This window comes from Aptenodytes patagonicus, chromosome 2 (assembly GCF_965638725.1).
Source record: "Aptenodytes patagonicus chromosome 2, bAptPat1.pri.cur, whole genome shotgun sequence".
NCBI lineage: Eukaryota > Metazoa > Chordata > Aves > Sphenisciformes > Spheniscidae > Aptenodytes > Aptenodytes patagonicus.
Window position 1 is genome coordinate 165,993,052 of NC_134950.1, and position 27,177 is coordinate 166,020,228.

At 37.3% G+C, this 27,177-nt stretch overlaps 1 protein-coding gene across 1 annotated transcript in view; it reads right to left on the minus strand.

Moving 5' to 3' along the window:
• Window positions 1–27,177, minus strand: part of LOC143157547 (sodium channel protein type 5 subunit alpha-like) — a 46,955-nt gene that overhangs the window by 4,695 nt on the left and 15,083 nt on the right. The window contains exons 10-22 of the mRNA XM_076332373.1: window positions 26,587–26,778; window positions 22,167–22,269; window positions 20,198–20,436; window positions 19,923–20,075; window positions 18,382–18,735; window positions 17,147–17,599; window positions 12,822–12,933; window positions 11,596–11,750; window positions 8,056–8,263; window positions 6,452–6,540; window positions 3,139–3,393; window positions 2,175–2,228; window positions 1,057–1,198 (exon numbers count right to left, since the gene is read on the minus strand). Coding sequence (XP_076188488.1) covers window positions 1,057–1,198; window positions 2,175–2,228; window positions 3,139–3,393; window positions 6,452–6,540; window positions 8,056–8,263; window positions 11,596–11,750; window positions 12,822–12,933; window positions 17,147–17,599; window positions 18,382–18,735; window positions 19,923–20,075; window positions 20,198–20,436; window positions 22,167–22,269; window positions 26,587–26,778 — 2,509 coding nt within the window. The remainder of the gene's footprint in view (window positions 1–1,056; window positions 1,199–2,174; window positions 2,229–3,138; window positions 3,394–6,451; window positions 6,541–8,055; window positions 8,264–11,595; window positions 11,751–12,821; window positions 12,934–17,146; window positions 17,600–18,381; window positions 18,736–19,922; window positions 20,076–20,197; window positions 20,437–22,166; window positions 22,270–26,586; window positions 26,779–27,177) is intronic.

The window sequence follows — 27,177 nt, forward strand, 5'->3', positions numbered from 1 at the left end:
GCGTATAAGTCAGCTTATGGAAATAATAAATGGCTCCTGTAGAGATTCTGTCTTCCAAATGTGAACCTTGAAATTGTAAACCTCCCGTTGGGGTCTGCTTTTGTGGTATTTTTCTAATGAACAAGGTGCTTATTTGTTTTAAGACTTCCAAGTGGATTAATTGACTCAATTTCCCTTGATATTCTGGATACTTTAAGGCTCTAAATGAATCAGGGAGGGAACTCAATTGACAAATAAGCTTGGCACAAAGAAGCTGAAGTATACCCGGAAAGGCTGACTATTGCTTTTCTTTGGTTGTTGCGTTTTCCATTCTAAGATTTTGCCTTCCACTTCTTAATGAATAGAAAGAGCAGGGAATCTAACAACTATGAGGAGAAAAGTGGAAGCAGTCAGTGCTTCGTGGGCTTTAAGAAGCCTTTAAATTTCTAGACGGCCTCCTCCTGGGGCCATGGCTTGGATCTCAATGCAGAAATTTTTTAAAAACCCAGTAAATTAATCTGTAGGGTTACTTTATTGATGACAGGATTTTGTAAATGTAGCTAGTTTTAGAAGTTCTGATTAACAAGATCTTTTCAAGTTTCTTTACCAGGAAAGCAGTGGTTACTTCTCCCATGAGCAGTAGTGTTTCTTGATTATCCTTATCACATTTGTTAGGTGCTTACTCTCAGCAAAAAGGGTTATTCTGCTCTCCAAAGTAAATCTTCAAAGCAGAAGATATGAATTCCACTCTCCTGTAGCAAAGTCTATATAACATTTTTGGCTTCTCTTTTCTAGAACTACCCACTCCTTCCTCCTCGTCCTGCTTAGAACAAATTAAGGACTTGGCATGAAAATAGAATTTACAGGTAAATTACTAATTACAGGTAAATTACTAATTATGATTCTAAAAGCTCTGAGGAGAAGGGGACTCCTATTTTCAAAACTTGGTATCTAAACATGATTTTAAATTTCCCCAGTCAAATAGTTATCTGAAAATGTCAGACATCTAGATGTCAAACTAGCATTCACTTAATCAAATTGGGATTACAAGAGACCCCGGATTAGCTCATGCAGTACTTATCTTTTTCCTTTGTTGGTTAAAATTGCTGATAACCACTCCAATGAAAAGGTTCAGCATGAAGAAAGATCCAAAAATAATGAAAATCACAAAATACATATACATAGCTAAGAATGCTTCAAACTTTGGCTGTTCATCTATCTGTTAAAAAAAATCAAACCAGAAAAATAATATTGGTAAAAACCAGATAATCACAGCCTTATCGTTTCCAATTTATAATAAAAAATCTTTTTATTGTCATGAGGAATAAATTATTTCTACACATTTAAACTTTTATTTAGATGATATACAAGTCGAACAACTGTCTTGTTCTGTCTTGTTACTGTTTGTAAAGATAATTACAAACAAAGATACACAGCCAAATCCAGCTCTAGCAAATTCTTAAGTAATAGATAAACAGTTCCAATCAGAAGTGATACTGTGAATGCCTAGATTAGAAAAACAGCTCAGACTAAACATAATGGTGAACCGCCATCCCCTTGAATGCTATCCCAGACAAGAAGCAGTTTTAAAAAGCCAGCTCACTGTGATCAGCCCTACAAGGAATTATCTTTTTAATTAGCAGCTATTTCACTACATTCAAGAGTACAGTGCTTGAATGAATAAGGAAAATGCAAATTAAATTAAACATAGAAAAGTTAAAACACATTGTATTAGTGAGAGAGTGAAAAACAACACATGGAAATGGGGAAGAAATAGTAAGGATGTCAAATATGGGGAAGAAAACCTCCAGAAATAACTGCTAAACATGCATGTCGTTTAAATGCTACTGTACACATTTAAAAAAGAAGGAAATTTGCTTCAGAGGCACAGTCCCTCCAAGACCTTCTGATCTCTGTTCCCAAAACAGACTTGTCCAAAACTTGCAACATTTTGCCCTCTGCATTCTCGATACAGTAGGTTTTTGTGTGGTGTCACTCTATTTTGACCAGTTTTCTTTTGTCTAAGTTCCAGATATTTGGTACTCCAAGGATTATTGTTTCACGGCGTAGTTTGAAGCATTCATCCGCTTATATTTCTGACTTGATATTGCAAACAAAGCTGAAAAATTAATTGTATGGATAGAAAAGGAAAGAAGGAAAGGGAAAAGAACTGATATTTCATTTTAGTGACGTACCTCACGTGAATCCACTGCTGCATACATAATATCCATCCAACCTTTAAAAGTTGCCTGAAAAAACCACAATATTAAGGTTATTATCACTAAAGTAAAAATAAATTAAAATTTATATTAGCTCTACCTAATGTGTTAAGAGTTGTGGAAAAGTGAGCAGTGTGCTATAAAAAAGGTGCATCACTTCCAAAGAACTGCTTGGAAGTATGATTCACTGGAGTTCAGTAAAGAGAGAAAGAAATATTATTTCCTGAAAAGAAAAAAAATTGCCATGAATCCTGTGAAATGTGTTTTAATGTTAACTCTTGTTAAATTAAATTTTTTGTAAATTTTCTTCTTTTTGAAAAAGCAGTAAAAGTTTCAGCTTAACTAGCAAATATATCCTAAAAGGATAAAAACAATTCCTAAGAAAACAGCAGATGATTCCTTCCTGCAATTTTTAGCAACTCTGCTGAATCATAGAACACTTTGGAGGATACAGGGCAAAGAACTTCATCTATAAAAGATACAGGGATAACAGCCACTTCTAAAAATGCCTTTCTCTCCTTTGTTCTGGTATTAGGGAGATCAATAAATTAGCATCCCAATACTTTATGACTTATATAATTTTAAAAAAATATAGAAATATAAATAAACTGCATCGCACTTTTTCTTTCTCATCCATTCTGAACTAACTTTTACTAAAGAAAATGAGAATAACTTTAAATCCGGTAACATGCAGACTATTTCAGGCTTAGTATGTTGAAAAGCCATGAAGCACAGTGCTTGATTTTAACACAAGGTTGCATATGCTAAAGTATTCTTTAGTAGGAACTGAGCATCTTAGAGATAAGAAAAATATTTATGGAAGCTAAAAAAATCCCCCATTTCAGTGAGATAAACAGAAGCGTAGTGGTGTCCCATGGTTGGGCTGCTCAACGCATTTCCGTGAAGAAAACAAAACTGAGCATGTTTTCATAGAACTTACCACTTGGAGAAGAGCCAAGTATCCCATCCCAACATTATCAAAGTTTACATCATTATTTGTCCATGTTCCGTTATAGAAAGTACAATTATATTTGTTATCAATTAGACTGATATTTCCTTTCTTGAGTGTGCATTTCCAAAATTTTTTTCCAAGGAATTTTACTCCTACAAAGTCAAATAGGAGCCAGAAGACAATACAGACGAGCAAAACGTTCAGGATTGAGGGGATAGCTCCCAAGAGTGCATTCACAACAACCTTGAATAAATAAAATGAATGAAAAGAACGCATTATTCACATTCAATAGAACACCTTCCCAGAAAACCACTTATTTTTTATTCTTCTGTATCTATTGCAGATTGTCACCCATACAAAAAACTCGTAGGTGACAAATTTAAAGCAGGCCTTCAGCCCAACTTCAAGCTTGTCTTAACATGTAATTCTGTGGTATCTATCTTGCCTTTTTGAGGAAGGAAGTAAAACAGATGGCAACCAGAATTATCCTTGGGTAAAAGAAATACATAAAATAAGATTATGAGTCTGTAGTAGCTATGGGATCGAAAAATCAGGTATAGGGGAATGGGTTGTATGATCTGCATTTACTACAATATCATAAATAACCCTCTCTTTTATCTTGGAGGGGTTTTGTAAGAACAACAGCTTGCTCTCCATAACAAAATGAACCTCACCTAATTACCACTGGCAACTGACTGCACACAGTACGTAAAGTAGAGAAGTTTGGCCTCCAGAAGACTGGGTTGTTTTGGTCAGCACTCTTCCTTCATTTAGGCTTGCTTGAGGACAAGGTGAATGCAAACCCATGATGAGCAGTAAGCCTCTTCCAGATATGGTACTAGCGAAAATGGGATTCCAGCTTTTGGTGTCTGTGCTGGTGACGTCAAGGGACCTGACACAAGCAGTGGTAAGAACTTGTATTTGCGAATCCAGCACATTGATGCTGACAGGCAGGACCACGCTTGTTGCCAGTGGGAATTTGAGGACTATTATCTATTTCTTTTCACCATTTTTCACCACTCTGTCGTGGGGCATAGTGAAAATCTTTCTGGAAATGTTTCATTGCTATCATTATGAGAAAATTCTGAGCCTTTTATCCTGGCCTTGGATAACATCCGTATACTAGAAACACACAGAATGAAGCACGTTGGAAGGGACCTCTTGAAGATCAGCTGTTCCAACACAGACCAAGTTGCTTGGCGTCTTGTCCAGTCAAGTACTGAATTTTTCCAAGGGTGGCAATTCAACAACCTTTCTAGACAATCTATTGCAATGCTATACACCCACACTGTCATCTTTTTTCCAAGGTAGCTAATTGGAATATCCCTCACAGCCAACTCGTTCTCTCTCATTTTCTCACCGTGGGCCTACCAGAAAACATTAGTTCCATTTCTCACATAACCTCCCATTAAGTAGTTAAAGACAACAATTAGATCTCTTATCTAATTAGATCCTAATCAGACCCTCCCTTTAACCTTCTCTTCTCCAGTCAGAACAAGCTCTATTCTCTCAGCCTCTCCTCTCCAGTCCCCTGACCATCTTGGTGGCACTTTGCTGGACACTCTCCAGTATGTTAATATCTTTCTGATACTGGGAAGCCCCAAACTAGACACAATACTCCTGATTCAGTCTCACAGGTACCAAAAACAGAAGAGTGAATTGCCTCAATGTGCTGGCCAGACTCGTGCTAAAACAGCCCAATATGTGGCAGATCATCTTTGTGCTCTGCTGACTCATGTTTAACATGATGCCCACCCCAGGTCCTTTTCTGCAAAGCTGCTCATTTCTCAGCATGCCACAGTTACGTGTGGTTATTCTGGCTCAGGTGCAAGACTTTGCATTTGCTTTTGCTGAACTTCCTGAGGTTTCTGCAGCCCTTATCTCCAGTCTGTCAAGCTCTCATTGCAGAGCAGCCTTGCCCCCAGTGTATTAACTGCTCACCCCCAATTTGGTATCACCTGTGAACTTGCTGAGGACAATTTCTACCACATTCTTCAGGTTGTTAATTAAGTCATTAAGCAGTATTGGTCCCAGGACTGACCTCTGAGCCACTAGTACCAGCTGCCAGTTGAACTTCATCCTGATGATCTCTGCACATTGAACCTGGCAGTTCAACCAATTTTCTGCCTAGCTTACAGATCACCTATCCAGACCAGATATGACCAATATCTGAGACCACGGATGGTTCTTCCCTCCCTCAGCCATCTCATCATAGAAGACAATCAGGTTTAAGAGGCAAAAATTGCCCTTCCTAAATTCACGCTGGCTGTTTCTAACTTCTTGTCCTCCACAGCTTCCAGGAGGATTTGCTCCACATCCATCCCAGGCCCTGAAGTTAGTGTCTCATCACATTCCGTGATCTAACACAGGTCAGACGATTTGCATTATACAAGTTTTTACTTCTCCCCATTGGCTTTAAAGATTCCAGATAGTTCACTCAGCGCAGCTTTTAAAATTGAGTTAGAAGAATCCCCTCTCCTATTAAGAAAATCCCACCCTATTTAAGTTTGAAAGGATTGTTATCTTTCAGATCCACCCTGGAGAATCTGAAATGTGGCATGTGAGCCTGTCTAGATAACTGTCAAGATGAGCTGATATAAACACAGCAGTCTAAAGAAGGGGAATTATGAAAAGGAGTTATAAAAAGTGGATAGTTTCCAGTGAAGCAATGAATTAATGAATCCATTTTTTCAGGTCCAAATTTCTTGCCTCAGGCAATTAAGAAAGGACTGTGGTCTCTACATTTCTTATGCTATGAAGATTGATAAACTACAATTTTCACAGTACAGCTTTCTTCCTCACATTACAGTGTGTTTTCTGTAATAACTATATATAGAGCTTCTTTTCTATTAACAAGTAATTAAAAATGGTTCCTATTTTTTCAAGCATATTCATTTTTTTCAGAAGAATTTGCCAAATACACTGGATGAAATTTTTCCATGTCTAAGATAAACCAAAGAATGAGTTTCAGAAAAGTGCAAGTCTAAAAATTCCTGTTTAGTTTGTTCTGCAAATTGCGCTGAAACTGGAAACATGGAAAAATAGTCCAGTGTTTAAATTACTATACGTAATAATTCCTTGTGGTAGCACATTATAATTTAATCTCCTTATTTAATTTGTATTTATACATTTTTGTGAAAGTGTTGGGTATTGTTTCAAAATAACAACCATAAGATGTAAGTAGGCAATCTGAACCATCTTAATGCCATCAAGTCCCAAAATAGAGATTCAAGCTGTAATTTTCACAAAAACTTCAAATGCAGCTATTATGAAATATGCACACGCACCCCAGTATCCTTACCTTTATCCCTTCAAATCTTGACAAAGCTCGTAGAGGCCTCAATGCTCTAAGAGTCCTGAGAGATTTCAGGGCACTCCCAGAGGAACAAGGTGATGTGTCTTTGGAAACAGCATTTAGTCCCCAGGAAACAAACGACAGCTGTGTTCATTGAATTGAAGCTGAGGTTATTAAATGGTATACAAACATTTATTTTATTTGTGTCAGTAGACAATCATAGGCTGAATGTTACAGTATCTTTGACCAGTAAGTCAAATGAAGAAAATACACATTCAAAGTTATCGTAATATAATTTTACTTCATTCTTTCCTAATATTTTTAAAATAATGCAATTCTTTCATTCTAATTTGAAACACATTTTTTTCCCTTTTTTTTTTTCCCCCAAAACAGTTCATATAATTTTTTTTAAATACTAGTATAACAACGGAATTGGTAACTATGGTAGTTTCATACACTACAAGACCAGAAAGGATAATTCAAATAAAATATTCCCATTTTCTGCACAGTTATTCTCAGAACTGTATACAGTAATTCCTTACCATAACTTAAGGTGGTGATGTGGAAACAAAAATTATTTTTAAAAAGATTTCCAGCCTTAATTTTAATTTTTTGTAAGAGAGAAAATGAACAGAAAACATTAGAAAATTGTTTCAATAATTAGGGTTTTTTTCCCACTGTTCATGATTTGCCTCTTCCTTCTTATTTGAATTTGTTGTCTCATTGTCTAGCTTTTGGATATTTTCAGGCTTTTCCTCTGTTTTGGGTAGCACTGCTACTAATTTTACAGAACTGTAATCGCTAAAGTCATACTATATATTCCTTGTAAATAGTCATAATATTAGATTTTTCTGTTGAAATTTTCTAGTACTTCATAACTTTCAATGCTAACTATTCAGAGGCTACCAAACAACTACTTTGATGTTACTGGAAGTCAGCTGTTTAGATGTTCTTATTTTAAAATATTTAACTTCAGTATCTTCCCAGTGTATTGTTGACAAGCAAAAATATTTCATTTTTATATGGCAAGATTGTATTATTTAACTTTGTCTGCATTCAGAATAAATATTTATACATTGAACACTGCACTTCCTCCATCTCACTATTGATGACTTCAGCATTTCTCTTTATAGCTCTATAAAGGATTGCTAGGATTTCTTTGGTTGCAAAGCAAAACATACTTTCCTACATCTTTAACTCTCTGGTAAATGATTTTTCCAACAATACTTTTCAACTCCCTTTACCATCTAAATTTCTTCTCCTTTAAGGAAGCAACTCTACTTTTTTCTGTTTCTAAATGCCGGAGCTGCCAGCAGCTTCACATTTTTCTATCATCTTAATTAATTTACTTTAGTTTTATTTCTGTTTGCTAATTGCACTCTGCCTCTACGCTCGAAATGGTTTTTATAACCAACATGGTCCTCAATGACAGTGATGCCTAATAAAATGTTCTTAAGCAACTTCTGATTATTACTTACAATTTCCATTTAAATTTGTCCTCAAGTCTCTTTTGATTGTAATTTTTTTCACCTTTGGAAACTGTCTTTTACGCTTCTGTTTATTCATAACCACATTTTACATGTAGTTCTCTATATAGAAAATATCAAAATTCAAAATGTAAGACAAGCTAAATATAATACTTACACATACAATAATGAAGTCAAGCCAACACCAGGCATTTGTGAAATAACTGTGCAAACCATAAGCTACCCATTTCAGAAGCATCTCCATAAAAAAGATGTAGGTAAATATTTTATCAGCATACTCTAGGAGGATTTTCACTGTTTTTCTCTCCTGCAGGTGAATATCTTCAAATGCCTGGAATTTCAGAATTCAGTTTTAAAACAGTTCAGTAGTTTTATGGAAAATTATTTTAAAACTGCACAATAATACACAGTTTGGCTTATTATAACCTTTTCATATTAAATTATGGGCAATGACCACTTAGTTTTATACTTAGAAGTAAAAGCCTAAATTGTAAAATAAGCATAATCTCATTTTCAGGTTGGTTGAAAACCCACATACTTTCAGTTGTTTACACTCAACACTTCTTCAAAAAATATCTGATGAGGGTCAATTGTGGCTACAAAAATCTTGGCTTCCCAAGTTAGTGGATAATTTTGAAGCTGTTGGTCTAAAATTCTTCATAATAAAGCTTGAATTAAACACATTAACCACTGTCTTTCAGACGTAGACCTTCCAAAGGAGTCATCTTTAGTCAGCCTGCAGAGTTGTAATACAGATATGAAAAAATATGACAAACGCCTTATCTGGAACTGTTCATTCCTGGAGATTCACATTTTTTCACCTAAACCTTGACATTATGTTGATGTCAGTAAGGGTTTAGGAAAATGTTTTCTTGATTGCTGTAGTTTATGTCATTGTTCGCTCGTGTTTAATATATTTGCTGCCTTGCTAATTTAAGTTTTTGATATTGCCAATCTATTCCCAATTCCTTTTAACACCTTGCATTATTTCCTCACCAAGCCTCTGGCAATGTCTTTATTCTTCCTTTCATCCATTTCTCCCTGACCTTATAGCTCCATCTCCACTTCATTTCTCTCTTGCTGCCAACATTTCTAATGATCTATCCATCCATTTTCACCACCACTATTTTCCCCTTACAAATCCATGTCTGTCATTACTTTTACTTAAAATTTTTCTTACTTATGTAGATATATCACAAGCCACCCTTGTGGCATACGCTTTCCCACACCCTACGATTCCTAGATATAAATTACTCAATCTTTTCTTGTCTCTTTCTCTTTCACACTCTGTCTTAAGAACTCAACATGTCTCTAGAGCACATCAGGCATTTAACAACTTCCCTTTCTCTTATCCTCATTCAAATCTGTGTCCCCTTCTCTGACATTGCCTCTGCAGTTGCTGACTTTCTGTTTTCTTTCTTGCCATGACATGAGTAAAAAAGTTGAAATGAGAAGTTTGAGAGTCTCTCCTCTCAAGAGGAATACACCATCTCACATCCTTGGGATGTCGGCACACAGTATCTTTACTCTATGAAAGAGCAAATGAAGCATAGAGAGATCAATTCATTTGCCCAAAGTCACATGGCTATAGTCTGTGACAAAGGTCAGGAACCAAACAGAGGGTGTCAAAACTTTAATCCATATCCAGTGTCAATCTACATCAGCTCTTCACTTAACAGCTCCTTACCTGACTGTGAAATCTCTTATTCTGTTATTATTTTTTAATAAGTTCATTAACAGTCAACACCCTCTAAGGAAATAGCAGGCTGTGTCCCATGGGAGACTGACCCAGATGGTCCACAGGCCTTTGGTTCAGGGGAGCATGGTAGCAAAGACACCTCAATGGGTTTTGCAAGAATTAGCTCAGCTACAGCGGGCCTTAACAGTTATAAGTTATCACCAGTCACATTAAACCATTAAATGTTTCTTGCAGAAACACCTGCGTGCCTCTGCTATGTGTCTCCAGTACTCTGGGAGATGATGATTATTTAGGTATTATAGCAGACCTGATTTGCTCCCCTCTATTTATGACATGCTAAACCCGCTCTAAAAGGCCACTGATAAGAGGGAGCAGGAGCATAACCAGGTGTTTAGATCAAGTGAGACCTGAAACTCATGTAAAATCATTGCTGTGTTTCCGTTTTATATTCCCACTGAAAAAAACATGGGGCAGAGATGCTCCTATGTATAGTTACCAACAATCTGGTAAAACTTATGCACTCCTGCTCTGCAGTGTAAGAAAACAGTAACACTGCTTCTGGAGCTAAGTGGTCTTTGAAGCAATGGTCATTCAGTTGTGCTACAAGTAGGAGAAATGTCTACAGAGCAGAGCTGTCCCTGTGTCCACAGGACTAGCAATTTGACTGTGGGTAATTGAGAACTCCCGGCATTCATGTACATAAATCTATTTACCATTTCCTACCTTTTTTCTGAGCAAGTTTGATAATTAGCATCGTCTTTTTCACTGTTTAACCTTGGCTACCTTGATTTCCATCTACTAGTCAAATCACCTGTTCTCTACCATTCAAACTTCTAACTACTAACTCTTCCTTTGCTCTGAGCACTCACCACGTGCTTTTCTATGCATTCTTTCTATGATCACCATCTCATTTAATTTACTTTCAAAGCCATGAACATGCCTGACGGTATGGTATCCCTTCATTCTAGCTGGTTCAGGAAATTCCATATCAGCAAACATCTTTATAAACAAACAGAAAACAGACAAGTCCCTTTTTGCAAGAGGACAACAGTATCTTAGAAATGTGAAAGTTCTCAACACCACAATACATCTTTGATGAAAAGAAATCGTTATTGTTTTGTTATTTTGCATCTGGATACCAACTAGTTTTGTGTTCAACTTAGCCAGATCCTACAGTACATTAAATAATAACTCAGTTTCCTTCCTTACTTCAGTTTGGTTCCCCATGAGTACAGAGGAGCCCTCATGGGAATCCCAGGGAATTCCTTGGAGATTTTGCCACGGAAATTTTAAAGCAGACAGTTCAAATCTATGGTTCAGTGGACAACCTAAACTTAATGCACACGGAACAGATTTTATTTGGAAAATTCTGACATGTACAATATAGATCACTTTCACACTAGTTGGTTATGTTCCTTCTGCACTATGTAATGTTTTATTTAACAAATTACTTTCAGTAGACTTAGTGAATATGTTTTCAAATCAAATAAAACTTCCCTTATTTTTCAGTAGAAATGGATATAATCAGAGTAGCAATGAAACATTAAGTCACCTACCAGTTTACAGCCACTTTTAGATTCTGATCATCTTAACGTTTGGATGATTTTAAATCTAAGTTTTTACTGAGCAATTAGTCTGCTTTGCAAATTTAGAAGTACTTTTATTTTTTTCAGTTTTCCTAAGTCATTTCAGACCCTGGTTTAGCCCCCTAATTAAGCACACAAGTGTGTGAAGAATTATGTTCCATGAAGAACTATGAAGAAGACTACGATTCCATATATTTAAATATCTTATCCAAGCTGGGGAGGGCCTTATAACTTCTAAGGGATACATTTATTATATTCCTGTCTCTCCCTGGGGGAAGGAATGTGAGAGTCGAAGAAATAAATTAAATATAATAATATAATTCTTTTCCTTTACTGACAACCATCAATTCAAAATTTGAGAAATTAAATTAAATTTACCAGTGCTGCGCTGCTCAATATTATCATAAAAATTATAAAATTTTCAAACCAGCTATGTTTAACTATTCTGTAGCAGGTTTTTCTAAATTTCCACCAAGTTCTGCCTGGAAACTTAGTGATATCCACTACACAACACGGGAAACATTCAACACAACCTGAAAAGAGAAAGAACAGCATATTGGTTCCATGGAAAATGTGGAGACATGGAATCTAAAAAGTGTAAGACATCTTAAAATGAGCTTCTACAGACTATACAAAGAATGTGCTGTTTTACCTATGGGGTGATGCTGTGGCTGAAATGATCTAAAGCTAAAGAAAAGACAAAATAATCTCTTTTAATAGAGCAACGCATACATGGAAAAAGCAAAGAAGCTTTTGTGCCCACAAGCCCTTCTGCAGAAAAAAAGCCATTACTTCCATCTAAAAAACTTGCTTATTTTATTTTCTGCATTTATTCTTTTTGTTTTGAACAGAGATATTACCTTACCAGTGGTTTAGTAAATTATTATTTCTACTGATTTTTTCACTTGATTGCACTGCAGAGACATTACAACTAGATTCTCTGTTCACTGTTTTGCACCAGAAACACACTTTGTCATTAATCTGTAAAGGCAGTAGGACTGAACCATGAGAGTCAAGGAGCCGTTCAGGCAATCACATAGGTGTCCACATTGGGATGAGCTGTACAGTCCTCTGAATTCCATTAGCTGTATTGACCGGATATTCATTCACTGTATTGGGAGCTCAGACAAATTCAGCTGAAGTGCCATTTAAGATACCAGGTACCAACATACCTATCCTAACTGACCTCCAGCTGTCCCTTCAGAAGTGCTTTGAGTGCCTTTGCTTATATACAGATACCTACAGTCTGGTGCCTCAATATAAGAATGAATCACACCCCAAAGATGGCATTTTGCTACCTAAACACAGGTGTTTAGAACCATTTCAGGCCTCTCTGGATATTCTACAGCTTCTGTGACAGTTCTGTCAGCTTCATGCAGTTGTCTTGCACACTCTCAGGCATCTCATACGGTACTAAATGCCTGTGTTCAGGCATCCCAACCCTACTCCAGTTCTGTGCTGCCTTCAGGTGTATTTATTTGAGTTTTTATGTTTATAAACAAGTGTCTCGGGCAAACAGTTTCTGCCAATTTGGAAATGTTCCAAACTGATATCTTTGAATACCAGTTCATTTGGTATCACCGCAATACATAAAAGATTCTTACTTTCTGCAAAACAGTCCTTAGGTAGGTGCGACGTTTTAGGCTGGGAAAACATCTCCAGAAGAATAACTGGGTCCACAGTGCTGGCTTCAGAATAGCTACCAGCATCACATTTCTGCACGGGAGAAGGGGAAAGAGAATTTATTTGCTTTTCATTAATAAGGTTACCAGATTTAAAATAAATTAAACTTATCAACCCCCCCCCCCCCCCAAAAAAAAATCTGCAGCGTATAAATTATCTTAATGTTGCTGAGCTACCAAAATAAAATTACAAATAATAGGACAGAAAAGACTAATCCCTACTCTTTGCTTCCATGGCTTTAATTTAATAAGTTTCTTGGTTTCTTCTAGTCATCTACATTGGACTTGCAGGAAGGAAAATGTTTAGAAGAGATTAAATTATGCTACAACTTTACTTTAGAGAAAACTCTGATTTCTTCGTGCCTATCCAATTCTTTTCTCATTTTCAGAGATACAAACCATGTCTCAAAAGGCTTGAAAACAGGAAGGCCTAGCAGGAAAGAAATGTACATATGGTCTACGCATCTCAAAGAATTGTAGTTACTGGTAGGTAACCTACACACCTACAAAACTAAAGACAATAAGGAAAACAAGTATAAAGAAAAAGGCATAAAGCAATCTATCAGCCATAAAGTGTAAGTGCCCTGTATGACATGGAAAGGGAAGACACGAGGATAGGGATAAGAATGAGAAGCCAGAAGGGAAAACTGTGTCCGTTGACAGCCATGCTGCTCTACACCAACTGAAGGTCCTAGGGAATCTTCAACATAGACAAAAATGCAATTATTTAAATTCATGGGAAATGTAATAGTTTTAATATTATTTTTTTATATAAATATAATTAAATAATGTATAACAGACAAAACTTCTGGCAACTTTATCTAAAACCAGAAAATGCTAAAGTGGTTTGACTTTTGGAGGGAGTAATCCAGAAAGTTGCTGAACTTCCATTTAATTTTCTGGGTCATTGGAGGCAAGCCATGATTCTTTACCTTTTTTGATGTGGAACTGTACTGTATTAGAATAAGCTAAGTTTCTAGACCAGAAAAAGTACAGTTGTTTTGGGAACCGTTTCTAGAGAATACATTTTTGCATCCAAGGATGACAGCAAACAGAATTATCTGTAAAAATGAATAGTATGTATCAGATATGTTTAAAGTAAGTGTGTTTCTTGATTAATTTCTGTTTACTTATTTTGTACAAAATAATATATTGTTACACTGTTAGCCATGGCTGTTTATGAGAGACAAACCTCCATGCTTTAAACTATTATTACCTCTAGAGAGATATACCATCTTCACAGGGATTATACTTGCTACTCTTTGGAAAACTGCAGCTTGTCCTGTCATTGCTGAATGAGAGAACCGCTGTGAAAATTTTTATGTCTAGCATATTCCACAAGATGACAGAAGTTATAATTACCTCTTTTTGCTCTTTTTTTTGGTGTGTTTCTGAAAAACCACTTATAGTTTCAGAAGTCCCAGAAATCTGACTGAAGCTGCTTGAACTCTGGCGCCGCTCTCTATGTCTTAATCTGTCTCCCTGCATGAAATAATGCAAAACAGTTGATTTTCCACATGTTTCTTCCTGACAGTCATTCTTAAAAGTAAAAATTCTTTAACAGAATCTAAAGCATCCACAAAATTTAGCATGTTTGTCTTTTTACAGATAATTAAATGATATCCCTAAAAGGCATGTAAAAGAATGGTTTCTTCTTCAATTTCAAATACTGTGGTCCAGTGGCTATACTGTGGAAATGTATCATTCCTCAAGATCTACATTTAGCCCACTGATGGATTCCTGCATCCAATTCACTAAGTTCTAATGAACTGGCTCAGCAGCAACCTTTGCAGCTGGACCCCAACAGTCTCATGTTTCTAGTTCCAGGCAGAAGAGCTAAGTGATCCCAACCAGCTCTCGGTCCTTTTGCCACTACAAATTCCAAGCAATACCAGATTCCACTGCAGAGGGAAAAGAATTTCTGCCATCAAATGCTTATGGACAACGTATTTCAAATAGCCACAGATGATTCTAAAGTGATCAGCAATTTCTGCTTCTTTGAGAACTTGTCCAAAGATATTCCACTGACGATGCCTCCTCTTATGACCAAAAACATAGAAAATGGATCCTACCAGTCCACCTAGACACTGACCATGTGATAATCCATCCAAAAATAGCACCTGCTTTTGACATTTCTGCTGTGGCATAATACTAAGTAACTGCACTTTGAGCCCAAATACCTGTTCTGATTGATTTCAAATATGGTGATATCACAATAACAACACAACTGACACTCATAAAATACAATCTTTACCAAGCTAATCTAGGTACAGTATAGTCAGCAAAACCTGGTGTTCCACCTGAGCTTGCTGTTCACACATTTAGATGTGTTTTTCAGATGAGCTAAACCCCATATTACCACACGTTTACACCATCACTTTTACCTATGAAGAAAAAAGCACAGTTGCAACATCTTAGAAAAGCTCATTCCTACTTGAATGTGGTAGCTGGAGAAATAAGCAGAAATTAATAAAAAGACTTAAATGAAAATCCTAAGCTACTTTCTGTAAGAGGCTTTCTATCTTGCTTTATGCGAAGAACCTGAAAAACAGCTCATTCTGCTGTTGTATGAGCCAGCTTCTATTGGTACTTCCTTTACTATGGGTCTGAGAAGGGTTAATATTTTTTTTGTTCACCTTCTGACAAAAGATTGCAGGGAAGGTATATCGGAGTCTGCTGCTTCTTATTACTACTGCCTGTGAATAGGGCAGGTTTCTAAAAGAAATTCACTTGAGGGCCTTGTGTGCTGAGCTGAGCTGAAACTACTACTGGATGTTTCGTACACAGCTGCGGTACTGTCAATGGGCTAAAAGGTATCACCCTTACCTTCTATAGGCAAAAATAATTATACAGGAATAAGAATTTCAGAGGATGACCCAATGATTCTGAACTAAAATGCATTCATGCAGATAGATCATCATACTCAAACCCAGCATTCATATCCTTCTAAGCAATCACATCACGTATAATAAAAGTAACGATGCTGTCACAAACAGAATTTCGTTAAGACACATCACCCTCCTCAAAGGAAAGTAATCGGGTAAAATTCCATTTTATTAAAAGTATAAACACATCATTTGAGAGAAGAAAAGAAAGCAAAAAAAGGAAAAAAAAAATCAAGAAAGCAAAATGGGAGAAAACATGAAGTGCAAAAGTGGGCAACATACAAGCGATACAGACATGCAGCAAGGGACACTACGTAATGCAGTGAGGACACAAAGGGTTTAATTCCATTGCTTGCCCTAAACTGGTTAGTGTCTTTTAAGATACCCAGGGGTACCTAAGACATACACATGGCATAGTTAAATACAGCACAGGATCCACAGGAACTGACAGACGCCTTTTTGGAGGTGCATTTAGAAGCCGTATGAGATAATCCAGCACCTCAAATGGCACTTGACATCTATGAGGTAAGTAGTATGTGGAATCTTGAGACTCAGATATCTAAATGGAGTAATCTAATTGTGGCTGATACCTAATGTCATCTGAGGTGTTTCTACATACCCCTGGCTTCCAGGTGCCAAAAAGAGTTCCTATAGCTCCTCCATCTTATTTGTCAGTCCCATGTGGACGTGACAGACACCTGAAGTATCTCAAATATCCCTAAATACCTATGTACAGGCAAATGAATTGCACCGTTATTGACTATCATGGCAGCATAAATGCCTCACTCACATGCAGAAATCTGTATTTAGGTATCTGTATTTAAGTGCCTAAGACTTGAGCTTAATCCTGCCCAACACAACAAAATCAGGAGATATAAAGGGGAGTCCAAAGTATCACAGAGGTGAATAGGGGATTAAAAAAACATTAAGAAATTATTTTTTTTAGGTGAAGCTTTTATTTGCATTCCCTTTGGATTCCATGCACTGAGAAGCAACATATAAGCAACACAAGAGGCCTGCCTTCCAAAAATTCCAGGTGCCATCTGTAAGGCAAAGGATACAAAAAGAAAGAATGCCTGTCTTGATCAAACTTCATTTAAGTAACTGACAGCAATAAATGGAAACAAAACAGACAGAAGCAGAGTTACGGCTATCAATGAGGAGAATGATGAAAAAGTGGATATTCAATGTCTTACTGAATATCTAAGACTATTTGGCAGCTCTTGCATTTTGAAGCTACTAGAAGAACAAAGAAAGTAAAATGGCAGAAATGACAGAAGCGATAACACTTACTGTTGAGTCTTCGAGATTATATTTACAGATGTGAGTTACAATAATTTTTCCAATATTCATATTCCTTACCTGTTTTCTGTATTCTATTCCTGTGCATACACTGTGGTCATCATCACCTTCATCGCTGTAAGTCTCTGCTACTGCAATGGGAACACAGGTACTATGACTGGTTAAAAATTCTTCGTATTTCCTTGTTATTGAGGAACTCTCTTCAGTATTGTAATACCCAATGTCAAAGCAACTGTTGTGTATATCCTTTCTGACATCTGTCATGGCATAGTTATTTTCCTCTATGTCTTTGGCAGAAATTGTCAACAACGTCTTCTTTTTGGCTGTTGTTTTGAGGCTTCGTTTCATTATTTTGCCACAATGATCCAAAATTCGTTTTTTCACAGACTGCAGGCCCTTGTGAATCCGTGCAATGGCAATCTGACATTTAGTAATTTGTCCAGTTTCCTCTTGTCCCATTGAGGAGTCAGTATTGAATGAACTCAGCAGCAAGGCAATGAATAGGTTGAGCACCTTAAAATAGTTAAAGTAAGTTGGAGACACTACTGCTAACAGAAAAGACATTTCAGAAAACCCTCCTTAGATAAAAAAAATCTCAATCTCGCTTTCATCAACCACTGCAATGAAATTATTTACTATTAAACTGGAATATTAATATAGTATGATATGGCTCCTTCTGGAAAGAAAGGCAGGAGAAAAAGAAAGGAAGTGAGAGTTTGGGTGTATCATATATTTTCACATGCTTTGATGTTCATAATGTATGAAGAGGTAGAGATGTTGAAAAACAGCTGGCAAAGATAAATTTTAATACCACCGCCGTCAAAAAGGATCTGGTATAGACCAATAAACTAAGCAGATGAAAAAGATTTTGTCTTCCAGTATATATATATTAGATCTAGTATAAGTCACACAAACAAAAAAAATCTGGGCACTGTAAACTTTTGATAACACAAGGATAAGTTGGTAAGCATTAAAAGCACTAAACAGTTTAGTTATTTGATCCTAGCAACGCAAAAAATGAAGAAATTAGACACCAAATTATCAAAAGCACTGCACTTCTATACTCTGGGTAGAAGGAATAATTTTGTGTATTTTGCTTAGCAGCTACCTCTTGTGTGAGAAAGAGAAAGACAGGGGAAAAGGAAAAAAAGACAGAAGAAAATACATATATTAAGTAACATCCAGAAAAGAGAATAATGTGAATACTCTTTAAATTATAAAGTTTGCCTCAGAAAAGAAAATGCCAGTGTAACTGGATGCATTCAGTAGGGACTGAAAAATAGCTTGAAACTCACCACCAGGTTTCCTATCACCAGGACTAGCAAGAAAATGGGAAGACATAGCCCTTTTCCAGCCACTTCCATACATTCCCACATGGTTTCAATCCATTCTCCACATAATATTCGGAATATAATCAGGAATGAATGACAAAAATCCTTCATATGCCAGCGCAAATTCTCATCGATGTTTATTTTAGAGTAATTTTTCTCATAATAATTGCCCAAAACCTGCCTTCCTACTACAGCAAAAATAAATACAGTGATAATCAAAACCAGAGTGAGGTTACCCAGAGCACCAACTGAGTTCAGAATTATTTTCATAAGAGTATTTAAGGCTGGCCAGGACTTTGCCAATTTGAAGATCCTGAGCTGTAAGTAAAACACAAGAGAAGAATGTGAGTGGCAAACACTGCAGAGATAGCACAGCACACATAAAAAACAGACCCTGAATTTATCATGCTGTCTTTACTTCAGTAACACCATCATAATTTTTCCCCCAAAGAAAGGTTTTTAATGGTTCCAATCCAAAAGCGCTGTGCTTAAGCTCAGATGGTTAATGTTACTAAGAACAGACAACTGCCAAAGGAAGCTGCAAATTGTTTGTGCTGTTAGATACGAGCATGTGTAAGTCTATTAGTATTAATAGCAATAACAATAACAGTAGTAATAATCAAGTGGCTTATAGGTACTTGGACGAGGCTTATGAAATGACTGCATTTTGGACTAAATCAAATGTTATCAGACAAAAACTGAAAAAAGAATTTTTTCTACCTCTCGCCCAACAGTCTTAAAAGATCTGAAAAGCCAGATGGGATCTATTCTATACACCCTCATGAGTAAAAAGGACATTTTTAGTCAAATTAGCATTCAGGGCTGTTAAAATCTCTCAGTCATGATACACAAGATGAAACAGAATTCAACTGAATTTCTAGGTGCGATGACTCTGAAAAGCTACGAAGAATTTTAGAAGTAATTAGTAAATTTAGCATTCTAAATACACAGTAAGGATGTAAGCAAAAAAGTAACATTATACATAGACATCTCAGAGCTGCTACTCCTCCTTTTCCCTAAGATGGAGGAAGGCCTTGAGGAGACCTCAAGGCCAAGTCTAAGCCTTGAGGAAAGCTATGTTATTTTACAAATCTCAACTCAAAAGGAAAAGCTGTGAAGGAACCTTTGCTATCCTTAAGCTCATGAAAACACTCAGATAATATCTTTTCCTAATTGAAGATCTGAAACGTAGTTAAGCAGTGCCACTGTACAGACCTAACAGGGAACCAGTGAACTCTCTGCTAGGTCAAATCTCCAAGGGGGCACACTGTGCCAGAGGATTTGTAGTATCCAATATACACAGTATAATAAACATGTTGAATGTATTCTTTAACATTCATTTAATATTTGCTCTAATTAAACATTCATGTTGGCTTACGATGTACTAACAAAGAGAACTGATTTAACAGATTCATCAGTAATATAATTTGAGGGTATTTCACTGTAATATTTTACAAATCTATACAACACATGTACTTTTAAAAAACAGTAAAGAAAATAATTACCAGCCTGAATGATGACAGATTTTCTTTAAAGCTTATTAGGCCAATCATAACAACTATGCTATCAAAAATATTCCATTTTTGCTGAAAATAGTTGTAAGGATCTAGAGCGATGATTTTTAAGATCATTTCTGCTGTAAAAATCAGGGTGAAGATCTGGAAAGAGGAAAAAGAACTTCAGCAAAAAGTCACTGAAAAAGTATGTCTCCTTATGGGACTGTCCCGGTATAAATATGGGGTTATAACTCCATATTCACTCTAACATAGACCTAACTTACCTTGTCACTTATAAAAATCATTTGTTGGTAATTGTATGGCATGTCAGGGTGCTCCAGAGCCATGAATAAGGTATTCACGATAATGCAAACCATGATTAAGAGATCAACAAATGGATCCAAAATTACCAATTTCACCTTCTCTTTGACTCCTCTCCAGAATGGACAACAATTCCAAATTAGATACTTTTGAGCAAAATGTTTCAATATTAAAGAGCATTTCAGTTTTGACTCTTGCAGTTCTAAATGACAAAAAGGGAAAGAAACATACAAATAATCTTATGTGGAATTTCGCAGTATGAAGAAAAAGACTATCAGTCATAGAAAGGACTGAAAAGAAAAATCAATCTCGTGAGCAGAATGGCATAATTGAAAAATATTGTTTCACTCATTCTACAAAAACTAATCACAAGCTATTTAAAGGTCACCATCAACAAATCTCATAATTATAGAAACAGGTGATATCATCCACCTCTTCATATGTTTATTACACTACTGAAGGATGATAAAGGATCTACATCAAGGAGAAATAACCTCACTGTCTCTGGAAAAACTGACAACTTGTTTTCTCTGAGTTGCATCTGCGCAGACACAGATGCAGCATGGGTTGAAAAAAAGTCCAGGATAAAATGAAGAAGGGTGTGCCCCATATCTCGGTGTCCATAGTTGAGGGTAGGGTTATGAGATAAGTCAACTTGGAAGGGACCTCAGGAGATCTCTAGTGCAACCCCCTTCTCAAAGCAGGGTCAGCCATGAAGTCAGAGACTGCATAACCTGTTCCTCTGTCTGACTGTCCTCATGGTAAAAACTTCTCCTTACACACAGTTTGAAGCTCTCTTCTTTCAGTTTATGTCTGTTGTCTCATCTTCCCACAGTGCACCACTGTGAAGGGCCTGGCTCCATCTTCTTGATAAGGTCTTCCTACACACTGGAAGGCTGATATTAACTTCCCCCCAAAACCTTCTCTCCAGGCTGAACCAGCCCAGCAGTGGGCAAGTGCTCCTGCCCCTGACTTGGTGGCCCTCTGCTGAACTCAATGTGTTTCTTGTACTGGGGAGCTTGGGGGGCAAACTGGGCATAGTATGTGGTCTATCAAGTGCTTAACAAAGGGGGTTAACCACTTTTCTCCTGGCTATGCTCCTTTAATATAGTCCAGGATACTGTTAGCCATCGCTGCTGCAGGGGCCTGTTGCCGGCTCACGCTCAGCTCACTGCCCACAAGGACCCACAGGGCCTTTCCTGCAGAGCTGCTTCCCAGCCAGCCAGCCAGTTCCCAGCCTGTATTGCTGCAAGAGGTTCTTCCAGATATGCAGAAGTTTACATTTGTTCTGGTTGAATTTTCATGAGGTTCCTGTTGGCCCATTCCTCCAGCCTAAGTCCCTCTAGCTGGCAGCTCTCACCTCCAGTGTATCAAGTGGCTCCCCCCCAATTCTGTGTCATCTGCAAAATTTAAGAGCAAGGCCTCTGTTGCATCCTCCAGGTCACTTAGGACAAGACATGTCCTAGGATACACCCTGTGGTACTCCACTTGTTTCCTGCCTCCAGGTAGATTACGACCTGTTCACCAGACACTTGAAGCCCAAACACCCAACCATTTTTTTTGTCCAGCTGGTTGTCCACCCTTGCAGACCCAACACCCTAACTTGGATGAAAAAATACCGTGGGAGACAGTGTTGAAAGCCTTGCTAAAGTCAAAGTAAATTAAAACATTGCTATCCCCCCAATCCACAAACCCCAGTCATTTTATTGTACAGGGCAATCAAGCTGGTCAGGTATGATTTACCCTTGGTTATTGCAAGTTACAGTTGCAGTTACGTGAGATATGAGAACACTTATTTTACTGAAATTTACATATGATTGCTGCATAGTTTCCCCTAGTGACTTTTAAAATAATGCTGACTGTTTGTGACATTTTGATCTCTTAGGTCAAGTTACACAATCACCATAGGAAAAACACTAAAGAATGACTTACGCAAATTATCTGTAATAACAGTGGCCGCACTCATTAACCTCTGTCTTCGAAAAGGATCATTAATAGAGTCCACTGACAATTCATAGGACAGCAGTACCTGCCTCTTTGGTTAGAAAGACAACAGAAGATAATATAACAAGGGAATATGAAGAAATGGCAATACAAAAACTATGTCCAGCTTAAGATAAATATGCCTTTTTAAATACACATTGTAATGAAGCCTTACCTTGCTGAAAGAATGTAAACCAAAACCATACAACAGTATCATGTGTTTACCTTTGAAGGCAAAGGACATTTCACAGAATAGACATACAAAATTAATTTATAATACAGTGCTAAAGTGTTCATTTTTCTATCTGTATTTTTTCAGAATATAAAAGACTCAATTAGACTATTCTAATCACATCCCAGTTACCAGTGCAACTTGCCCTTTCAGTCCTTTCTATGTTTGGTGTCTCAGAGGAAAGAAACCTAGAAAAATTTGTGTGCCAGCCTGACTAAAGTCCTCAGTCTTCTTGTTGAAATTCACGTCTGTTCAGAAGCATTCAGAGTTAGTGTTTTTAGAAAGGTTAAGAGTATTCATCAACACTGAACCAGTTACTGCTGCTCATCTATCTTTAGCTGAAGTAAATAACTGGTGATGAGAAGTCCTCTGACAAACTGAGATTTAAAATAGGGATACACACTAGAGAAATAGTCCAATTCAAGGTTTTATAGAACTGATTATGTCCTACCAAAAAGTGTCTCTCTCACACGCTTTTTTCTCTTTGACTTAGCATCTTTAGCCTCTTTTTGTGATTAAAGTAGACAGTACATTGTTTGAAGAGTCCTCAGTTGCAGCAGAGCTAGTACTACCAGTAGTTGCCATAACATGAAACAAACTGCTATGTTTGTTGCAGATGATATTTATTTGACTAAGGTAGAACTCTACATTGGAGCAGCTCACACTGCTTGGATCATGCTCTAGGCCCTCCTTTTTTTTTTTTTTTAACTATGAAATAACAACATTTGTTGGACAAAGTGAGAACTGTGATGTAGGGGAGTGAGAGGAAGGGAATGTACAGGTCGACTATGCATCTTGAAGAACCACCGTGATTGACAAATAGCTTCTCCTGCTGTCAAATGATCATCTGTAAGTATGTGTAAGACAGCATAAGACTACAACCAGGTTCTCACACAGTCACAATTACCTGGAGCTGGGTCTTGGAATTCTTCACGTAGATAGTGTAGAGGCATCCGTTAGCAAGCACAGCAATGTAGTTTAAACTCTGCAGAATATACTCTCGAAAAGTGGGTTCCACTTAACATTTCTCGTACCAGGTTCTAATGCAATCTACTATCTGTTTCCAAAAGTTCCTATACAGAGATATTCATAACTTTGCCATTCTCTGCACATAGAGAGGGGAAGGGACCTGGGGAAGGGTCTGAAAATGTTATTTCTGAAATGTAAAAATACAGATTGCTTTTGGCATCCAACCTGTGCAGATTTTGCAGCCTTGGAGAAGTAAAGTCTAGGAACTAAACCAAATTTATGTCCTGGCTCAGTCATCTCCTGCAACACAGTCACAGGCTTAGAAGAAAAAAATTAAATAGGGATAATCAGCCATAAGAGGTGTTTTTTACACTTATAGAAGATATGACACCTGCTATGGAAAGACTTGGGTTTTTTTCTCCTCAGTAGGTATAATAATACACTAGCATGGACTGTGACAAAGTGTTCCCTTTAAGTACAGCAGAACCAAATTAGGTCACAAAATGGCATAATATTCTTAACACAGCAGGGGAAACGTTAATGACACTCTATAAGAAGCAAATACTATACTAAAGGAGATGACAGATGGCAGCTGCTACCAAGTGGATGATTTTGAGTCCTTCAGCTCAGACACAGAATTTAATATAGCTAGGATGACAGAATTTAGAAGAAATTCTGACCATGCTGACTGCCAGAATGAAAACCTAATCCATTTTAGCTAGGATGACGTGTCTAATAAAAACTCCCCTACAAGGACACTTTTCGGAAGGAAAGAAGTTGGGCCGTTATTCCTTTAGCTCTGCTACTGGAAAGTTTCCATTTTCTATGAGATGGGTGGGAACAATTCTGATGTTCTCCCAGAAGCAAGAGAGAATCTGCCAAGAGATGGAACAGACTATCATGGGGGCAGAGCCGGGGGGGAGGGGGGGGGCAGATCACAGAAAATATGTTGGGAGACAGAGGGGTGAGGGATAATATCAAATGAACAGTTTACGTTTTGGTGATGATTTCCAGCTCTCCACATCTAGAGACCCTGCTCAGTCATGGTAAATGGTCAGCAAAGAAATGGAAGGAAGAAACACATCTGAGAAGGTGAACGAAGACTGGTTTGAAATTCCAGCCGGCAGTATCAAAGGTGTGGCTGGGAACCAGGGTTTCAGTCAAGGTGTTGTTTGGACACAAACATCTACTTTTGTACCATCTGTTTTTCCAGTGGACCCTGTTTGGTCTTAGTCACAACCCTGTACTGGAGAATGGCTGTTGCTGAACCAGTATATGGGCATTAAAAGCTTTCTTTTTAGATATTGTTGAAAATAACTCAGTAATATGGATAATTGCCTGAGAATTATTTCAGAAGATTCAGCTCAAGATTAAAATACCTAAATATAGGCATCTAAATGTAGATGTCTACATAGACCCAGAGAAAAACTAAAGTTGGGAAGGTCCTCTGGAGTCCTCCCACTCCATCGCTCAAAGCAGGGCAAACTTCAACTGTAGGGCCTTTTCCAGCTACATTCTGAATATGTCCAAAAATGAAGACCCAAAAATTTCTCTGGATGACCTGTTTATCATCTGTCACAGTGATTTTTTTTTTTTCCCTTAATAACTAATTGGAATTCCCCTTGTTGCAACTTGTTCCCCTTGACTTTCCATTGTGCACCTGTAAGATGATCTTGGGTCCTTCCTCTTTATACACTCCCATTAGATATTAGTAGACAGCAATAATCAGATTCTTCCCTTTCCCTTTTCTCCTTCAGGCTGTACAAACCCAACCTCTCCACCCCTCCCCACAGATCATGTGCTACAGTCCCTTAATCATCTTGGCAGCCTCCTCTGGCTTTGCGTGATAGCTCAATGTAATCTTTCTACTGGAGAGCTTAAAACTCGACACAATACCCCAGGTGCAGTCACACACGCAGTGGTCATGCCAAGTGAAGATACACCCATGGACTAAGCATTGAAAAGGCAACAAATCTATACTCTACATGGATGCTGGACCATAGGTAACATGATAGTAAGGACTGTCTATGACTGGTATTTTGCCAGTGTCAAAGGTACTGGCAAAAAACCCAAGATTAAGCAAAGTAAGAATTACAAGTCTTAATAGCAGTTTCTTAATGGATTTAGAAAGGAGTCATGAGCAGGGGGATCTTTTCCAAAGCCAGAAGTCACTACTGTAATCAGGATGTGAAATAGCACATGTGGGATTCAGTCTAATATTCAGACATTTAATTTGTCCATGTGCACAATGCATCTAAAATCCCATTATAATTGATGCATATTTTTTCGATAAGTTTGATTCACTTAAACATAAGTGTCTGAAGCCATTTGAGAAGGTCTATTGAAACATTTCGTATCTGAGACATCCACAGTCTCAGACTAAGCAGACTTGACACATCATGTCTGTACCCTTCTGTAAAGTAGGTGGAGGCCAAGTAACACTCTTGAAATCCTCTAACGTCACTAGGCATCAATTTGTGACTCAAAAAATTAAATTTCCATTCAACTCCAGGAGTTTAGAACCTAAATCACATGTAGACACCTGCAAACAAAAACCTGGAGCATAATCCAGTTGCCTAAATCTAGGAATTTAGTAACGTTTGAGATGCCATAATGTATTTGAGATATCCACACAGTGCTGGAAGATGTGTCACAGATGCCAAAGATATCCAGGATATCCAACCTGTTAAAGAACATCTAAAATGGCACTAGATGCTTATAGTTAGACAAGTGAATCACTAATGTTAGAAGTCTTCATACTGAACTAAATCCAACCCTAAATATTTAGGCCAGAGAATTAGCTGTGTGTACAAAAAAAGGAAGGTTAGGTCATTAGGGAAATTCTAAAATTTACAGGGTTTTGTATGGGTTTTTTATGCAGCACAATAGAGATGCCAACAGATCTTTACCACAGTTGTAAGTGCGGAGGGTTTTAATGTGTCGTAAGTATGCTACTGACGGCCACTTCGAACTTTCCTTTCAAGTCCATATAGTGCCATCTCCTTCTGGTCCCAAAATCTAACTTTCAGATTGCTTTAAAAAACAAGTTAATCCAATGCATGCAAGAAGGGGGGGGAACAAATTGCAAATAAAGAAAGCTTTTCTGCTCATCAAATTGTTCTATCACATGCAAGTCTAAAGAATGTATCTTCTATTTCAACTACTTACAAGCTTCTTGTGGCAGCGACCAGGCTGTGAATGAAATATATGCTCCTCTTTGCCATGATCACCTAAAATTAAGCTTTGTCTTAAAATAGGTTTTTCTTTCTTCATCTCTTTTTCTTTTGAATTTTTCAAGTCAGCAACTGACATTTCAGATCTGACATGTAAGGCCGCCTTACTCTCTCCAGCAGCCAACACCTGTAAAAGAAACAGCAAAAAGTCGGTCTATTAATACAAGGCAAATGGACTACGATCATATACAGTTTAATTATGCTATCCGAATGCTTTGCACTAATAATTCTTACCTCTCAAATATTAAATTACTATAAAAAGATAGGAGTACAAAATGCTATTCACAATACTGAAAGATAAAGCATGGTTACTTGTCAGCTACTATAATTAAAGTTTGTCCTTGCCACTTTAGATATTGTATTTTGTATCTGAATTACAGAATATTAAGGTGTATGCTTTTACTCTCCTTTTCTTGCTTTGGAAAGGACCTTGAGCCCAAAGACAACAGACGACTAAGGGCTCAAACTAAATCCTAAAATGTTAAACCTTTCTTAACTACTAATCCTGTTGAAAGAAAAATGGAAG